This window comes from Lissotriton helveticus (genome assembly GCF_964261635.1).
Source record: "Lissotriton helveticus chromosome 1_1 unlocalized genomic scaffold, aLisHel1.1 SUPER_1_unloc_7, whole genome shotgun sequence".
Taxonomy (NCBI): domain Eukaryota; kingdom Metazoa; phylum Chordata; class Amphibia; order Caudata; family Salamandridae; genus Lissotriton; species Lissotriton helveticus.
In genome coordinates, this window is record NW_027611714.1 from 4,570,093 (window position 1) to 4,577,759 (window position 7,667).

General features: G+C 42.8%; 1 protein-coding gene across 1 annotated transcript in view; it reads left to right on the forward strand.

Moving 5' to 3' along the window:
* The window catches only part of LOC144806420 (uncharacterized), a 160,544-nt gene extending 155,718 nt beyond the window's left edge, over window positions 1–4,826 (forward strand). Inside the window, exon 5 of the mRNA XM_078672778.1 lies at window positions 1,041–4,826. Within this exon, the coding sequence (XP_078528904.1) occupies window positions 1,041–2,298 (1,258 nt within the window). The 3' untranslated portion in view covers window positions 2,299–4,826. The remainder of the gene's footprint in view (window positions 1–1,040) is intronic.
* Window positions 4,827–7,667: the final 2,841 nt, after the last annotated feature.

Here is a 7,667-nt window from a genome sequence, read left to right on the forward strand (position 1 = left end):
GTATCGGTATGATGTGATTACCGCAGTGCTCTGTTTTCTAAAATGATGACAAGCCATCATTCCCTGCTCTAGGTGAATTGTAAATTCTTTCTGGCCAAACCACAGTAACCAGATACAAGCACAACAGAGCGGAGCTGGACAACTGACGGGTAAAGGAAAGAGGAGTTCTTATATCTACAATACAACAGACTGTCCCGATTTGCACCGGCCAAAAGGAAGATACATCTTTACCCGCAATCGTGCATAGCCATAATCTAATCTAAAGGCACAATCGCCTACAAAGACACCTTCTACGTATTAGGAGTGTGGAAAATATTTGGTGGCTATTGCATTTTATTGTTAAAACAGAAATCAAACGTGCATAATACTGCACACATATGAAGTGTTGAAGAAAAACACAAGTGCTTTATCATCCAGGTTGGCCCATCAGGAAATACAGTCATGGGATGTAGACAAATATATACCCGACCCAGAGACACTAACCAAGAAAGAAGAATCATACACATGCAGCAAGAGCTTTAGTTTGACATCACTACTCAAGCTTCATCAGCACACGTACACGGGGGAAAAACCATTCAAGTGCAGTGAATGTGTAAAGAGCTTTAGTAAATTATTAGAACTACAAAGACATCAGCGAACACACACAGGGGGAATAAACCATTCAAGAGCACTTAATGTGCAAAGTGCTTTAGTCACTTAACAAGCCTTCAAAGACATCAGCGAATACACACAGGGGAAAAGCCATTTCAATGCAGTGAATGTGTGAAGAGATTTAGTCGATTATCAGCCCGACAAAGTCATCAGCGAACACACATGGGGGAAAAACCCTATCATTGTAGTGAATGTGACAGGAGTTATCGCTTCTCTTCAGCATTAAGGAATCATCAGCGAACACACACAGGGGAAAAACCATTCAAGTGCAATGAATGTGGGAAGAGCTTTAGACGATTATCAGACCTACAAAGTCATCAGCTAACACACACAGGGGAAAAACCATTCAACTGCAGTGAATGTGCAACGTGCTTTAGTCACTTATCAAGCCTTCAAAGACATAATAAAACACACACAGGGGAAAAGCCATTCAACTGCAGTGAATGTGGGAAGAGCTTTAGTCAATTATCAGAGCTACAAAGTCATCAGCGAACACACACAGGGGAAAAGCCATTCAAGTGCAGTGAATGTGGAAAGTGCTTTAGTCAGTTATCAAACCTTCAAAGCCATCAGCGAACACACTCGGGGGAAAAACCGTTCAAGTGCACTGAATGTTCAAAGTGCTTTAGTGAGTTATCAAGCCTTCGAAGACATCAGCGAACACACACAGGGGAAAAGCCATTCAAGTGCAGTGAATGTGGAAAGTGCTTTAGTCAGTTATCAAACCTTCAAAGTCATCAGCGAATGCACACAGGGGAAAAACCATTCAAGTGCACTGAATGTGCAAAGTGCTTTAGTGAGTTATCAACCCTCCGAAGACATCAGCGAACACACACAGGGGAAAAGCCATTTAAATGCAGTGAATGTGTGAAGAGCTTTAGTCGATTATCACACCTACAAAGTCATCAGCGAACACACACGGGAGAAAAACCCTATTATTGTAGTGAATGTGACAGTAGTTTTCGCGACTCTTCAGCATTAAGGTATCATCAGCGAACTCAAACAGGAGAAAAACCATTCAAGTGCAATCAATGTGGGAAGAGCTTTAGTGAGTTATCACACCTTCAAAGTCATCAGCAAACACACACAGGGGAAAAACCATTCAAGTGCACTGAATGTGCAAAGTGCTTTAGTCAGTTATCAAGCCTTCAAAGACATCAGCGAACACACACAGGAGAAAAGCCATTCGAGTGCAGTGAATGTGCAAAGAGCTTTAGTCAGTTATCACACCTTCAAAGTCATCAGCGAACACACACGGGGGAAAAACAATTGAAGTGCAATGAATGTGCAAAGTGCTTTAGTCATTTATCAAGCCTTCTAAGACATCAGCAAACACACACAGGGGAAAAGCCATTTAAGTGCAGTGAATGTGTGAAGAGTTTTAGTCAGTTATCACACCTTCAAAGTCATCAGCAAACACACACAGGGGAAAAACCATTCAAGTGCACTGAATGTGCAAAGTGCTTTAGTCAGTTATCAAACCTTCAAAGTCATCAGCGAACACACACAGGGGAAAAGCCATTTAAATGCAGTGAATGTGTGAAGAGCTTTAGTCGATTATCAAACCTACAAAGTCATCAGCGAACACACACAGGAGAAAAACCCTATCATTGCAGTGAATGTGACATTAGTTTTCACGACTCTTGAGCATTAAGGTATCATCAGGGAACTCAAACAGGAGAAAAACCATTCAAGTGCAATCAATGTGGGAAGAGCTTTAGTGAGTTATCAACCCTCCGAAGACATCAGCGAACACACACAGGGGAAAATCCATTTAAATGCAGTGAATGTACAAAGTGCTTTAGTCGATTATCAAAGGTACAAAGTCATCAGCGAACACACACAGGAGAAAAACCATTCAAGTGCACTGAATGTGCAAAGTGCTTTAGTGATTTATCAAGCCTTCAAAGACATCAGCGAACACACACAGGAGAAAAGCCATTCAAGTGCAGTGAATGTGCAAAGTGCTTTAGTCAATTATCACACCTTCAAAGTCATCAGCGAACACACACGGGGGAAAAACAATTCAAGTGTAATGAATGTGCAAAGTGCTTCAGTCATTTATCAAGCCTTCTAAGACATCAGCAAACACACACAGGGGAAACGCCATTTAAGTGCAGTGAATGTGTGAAGAGCTTTAGTCAGATATTACACCTTCAAAGTCATCAGCGAACACACACAGGGGAAAAACCATTCAAGTGCAATGAATGTGAGAAGAGCTTTAGTCAAATATCAGAGCTACAACGCCATCAGCGAACACACAGGGAGAAAACATAGAAGGCACTGAAAGTGTGAAGGGCTTTTGTCAATTTTTGATCCCACACAGCCCTCAGTGAATACACTCCTTCATTTTACTCACATGAAAATAATCCTATAGATGCAGGGACTCTGGAATGAACTTAAGAACAGACAAAAATAATATTGGCCCATCAATCAATCAATCAATCATGCCATTTGTATAGCGCACTACTCACCCGGGAGGGTCTCAAGGCGCTTGGGGGGAGGGGTATGCTACTGCTCGAAGAGCCAGGTCTTGAGTTGTTTCCTGAAGGCGAGATGGTCCTGGGTCAGCCGAAGGTGGATGGGGAGGGAGTTCCAAGTCTTGGCAGCCAGGTAAGAGAAGGATCTTCCTCCGGCGGTGGCTCTTCGGATGCGTGGTACGGCTGCGAGGGCGAGGCTGGTGGACCGTAGCTTGCGGGTGGGCGTGTAGAAGGTCAGGCGGTCGTTGAGGTACTTGGGGCCCAGGTCGTGGAGAGACTTGTGTGCGGACATAGACAAGAGCAGAACAGTGCAGGTATTGTGAGAGGAATGGATTAAGGAAAAAGATAAAATTCTAATTATGTGGGACATTGAAATAGCAAATGATAGAAAACCCGACAAGCAGTAAAGACGAAAAACAGATAACAGTATTTGCAGAATTATAAAAGTGTTTGTTTCCAGTGATTGTTCACTTTCGTACACATAGCAAAGTGACATGATGCACCAGGATACACAGTGGGAGACAAGCACAATGTGGATTAAAAGAAAATAAACATTGTTGATTTTTATTTGGTGAAGACGAGATCCAAAGAAAAACATTCAATCGCACCTGACCACACTACCTGTAAAAGCAACACAGAACAATACTGGGACTAACAGCGGTATTTTCAGCTAACTTGTCAGATTAGTGATAAAACCTATAAACCCAACACACCCAGAGTGGACATGTTGTCAGGGCTCTGGAGATGGGAAACGTCATTGGTAAAATGCATGTATTACTATTAACAAATGGCACTGCAGTATATGTAATGAACTAAAGTGAAGCACTAGTGTTCAAGAAATAACCTATTTTTAGATATAAAAGAGCATATACCTTGACTGTTATCGGTTGATGGATCAGCTCGTGCCTCAGGCCTTATAATTAAGTGTGACCCATTGTTCCTCTCCGACTTGGCTCTCCCTATTCATTTTGTGACTTGCCAAACTCTACTTTTTACCAGAATTGAGCCATTGTAAGCAGTAGACTCTGTTTGAAGAATGAAGCAAAATAGCGAAATCCCACATCAGAAGCATATATGTGCCGGGACAATCCGTTGCACTCCCATCAACTTGTCTTCCACACTAGATTGTCCCTTGTCCACAAATGTTCTAAATGATTCGTCATATGAATTCCAGAAGTGGCAGTGACATTCATGAGAGAAATGGAAGGAGGGGGAACGGCACGTTATTTGTACTCACCTAAAAATAGAAGAAGCAGCCAAATACATGTCAATGTGTGACATCACCAGAGAAACGGGCTGAACCCCTGTGAATTTATATATTTATTTTTAATACCTATAGACCCATGTCATGCCAATAAACAGGGCACAAGTAAGGAAAATAGTGAAGGAGCCCATTATCATATGCAAAGCACAGTGACGTCACATGTAGTGACATCACAAGAAGTGATGTCAGGCCCTTATAATCATTTTCACGTGAAAGGTTAATGGCCTGTTTTAAAAACAAAAAACAAGAAACATAAAATAATGTAAAAATACGTTTTTGGTTTCAGTTTTTATACATCATGTGTTTTTCCCATATTAGTTTGTAACTAAACTCGAAAATGACTGAAAGTGTAAATATTTTTAAACAGATATGTGGAACTTGGAATTTACATTTTTAAACAGTTTTCAGTGAATAAATAAAATGTGCATTAATTTGCGGTTGTTTCCTGATGTTATTCTTTATCCAGCCCCAAAGTATTTCACATTTACAATGTATTAAGCAATAGAATGGCTAATTTTGTCAAGTTCTCTGTTCCTCTCTTGCGCCACTCACACAAACACTCGGAGGCCTGTGTCTGCAGTGCTGGGGCACAAAGTAACAATCATCAGTCGCAGGCTAAGGAGCTAGGTGGAACTGAGTCCCGTTTCTAGATAATAGTACGGGGACCCCTTCAAACTGTGGCTACCCCCGACTTGTGCCGTGCTGATAAAGCAATAGTGAATTTGAGTAATTTATGATGAATTGAAATGAGAGAAAGAGAAGAAGAGAGCGAGGTGCAGGATGTATTAAAGAAAATGAAAAAAGAGACACAAGACTTTACCCTTTTCTGTGTACAAGCACTTTACGTAAACAAGTTGTGCTGTGCGTTGTGAACAGGTTGTCACCCCCTTTGTATGTAAATGAACTACTGTGACCAGACACCCCAGGCTCCCATCTCTTCTAGCGCGGATGATAATGTGAGCACTGTAAGGTAATCACAAACTAGGGCTAAAACTTGATTGGGATACCAACAGGCTAGTGGGCGCTCCTTGCGTCTGAGTTTCAGTAACCTGTTACCTCCCCTTGGGTCAGACATCACATGTTCAATCCCATGGTAGCTGAATTGGTGTCCATCTGGATCTTCACTATTTTGGACATAATGGGCAGCAATGGGATACCTTGTGTCTCCATTTTTCCAAGCTCTGATGTGTTCCATAATTCTATCTCTGAGCCTACGTATAGTGCTGCCCACATAGATCTGTCCACATGTACAAGCTATCACGTAAATTACAAAGGTGGTCTCACAGTTAATATAAGTGTCAATCTTGTAAGATTCAGATCCATTATAACTGAAACTCTGTACTTTCTTTCTGGCCCATCTGCAGCAATTACAGCGTCCACATTTATGAAATCCTGTTAATGTCTTCCTGGGCCAAAATGTACTGGTCCTAACTGGGTAACTAGGGCTTAAGTCATTTGCCAAAGTTTTTCCTTTCTTAAAAGTTATGGATGGTCTCTCTCCAATAAAGGGGCACAAGTCCTTGTCAGCCTTAAGTAAATGCCAGTGACGATTAATAATAGAATAAAGTCTATGAGACTCAGTATTGTAACAAGTCACTAGGCGTACTTTCTGTTCATCCTTATCAGTATGTGCTCTATGTGTCAGAGTTTGGGAACGCCTAAGTTTAGATGCTCGTCTCCTTGCTTTATCTATCACTGCCTTGTCATAGCCTCTAGCTCTGAATCTACTGGTCATGTCTTCGATGTTATTCTCAAATTCCTCATCCTCTGAGCAATTCCTCCTGGCTCTTACCATCTCCCCATAAGGGATAGATCTAATCTGAGAGCTGGGATGGCAGCGAGTCGCGTGCAAGATCGAGTTACAACTAGTTTCTTTCCTATACATCTTCAAACATAATTTATCATCTTTGGTGTACAGTTCTAAATCTAAACAAGTTATCCTTTTCTTATCATACTGTGTAGTAAACTTCAAATTAACATCATTATCATTAAGATAGTCAAAGAAGCACATCAGGTCATTTAGGGTACCAGTCCAGATCATGAGACAGTCGTCTATGTAGCGACCCCAATAATGTATATATTCAATCCATTTTTGACCGCGACGTCCCCAGATCCACTCCGCCTCGAACCACCCCATAAAGAGGTTCGCAAAGGACGGAGCGAATCTGGAACCCATCGCGGTCCCAAGGCATTGCCTATACCATTTCCGATCAAACATGAAACATTATTTTTCAGTACAATAAGCGTCATATCAAGTATCATCCTCGTGTGTTCCAGTAATTCAGCCGGTCATTTGTTCAAGAAGGACTCAACTGCGATTGTCCCCAAAGTATGGTCTATATTGGAATATAAAGTCAAGTCAAGTCAAGTCAAGTCAAAATGTATATAGCGCACTACATACCCATTGGGTCTCAAGGCGCTTGAGGGAGGGGGGGAGGTTTACTTATCGAATATCCATGTTTTAAGTTGTTTTCTGAAGGCTATGTGATATTGAGTAAGGCGGAGGTGGATGGGAAGGGAATTCCAGGTCTTAGCCGCTAAGTAGGAGAAGGATCTTCCTCCCATGGTGGCTTTGTGGATGCGCGGAACAGCGGCGAGGGCTTGGTTGGACGAACGCAGCTGGCGGGTGGGGGTGTAAAAGGAAAGGCGTGTGTTGAGACAGTCCGGTCCAAGTTCGTATAGGGCTTTGTGTGCGTGGGTGAGGAGACGGAACGTTATTCTCTTGTTGACGGGGAGCCAGTGAAGGTCTTTCAGGTGAGCGGAAATGTGGTCTGTGCGGGGGATGTCTAGTATGAGTCTGGCTGACGCATTTTGGATGCGTTGAAGTTTTTTCTGTAGTTTTGCGGTGGAACCAGTGTAAAGGGTGTTTCCGTAGTCCAGGCGGCTTGTAACCAGTGCGTGGGTGACCGTTTTTCTTGTTTCGGTGGGGATCCAGTGAAATGTTTTTTTGAGCATGCGTAGGCTGTTGAAGCATGAAGATGAGACGGCGTTGACTTGTCTGGTCATCGAGAGTGTGGAGTCCAGGATGATGCCCAGGTTCCGTGCGTGGTCCGTCGGTATGGGGGCTTTTCCTAGGGCCGTCGGCCACCAAGAGTCGTCCCAGGCGGAAGGGGATGAGCCTAAGATGAGGACTTTCCGTTTTGTCCGAGTTCAGTTTCAGACGGCTGTGCTTCATCCACTCGGCTACTTCTTTCATCCCTTCGTGTAGGTTGGTTTTGGCGGTGGTTGGGTCTTTGGTGAGTGAGAGGATCAGCTGAGTGTCATCAGCGTAG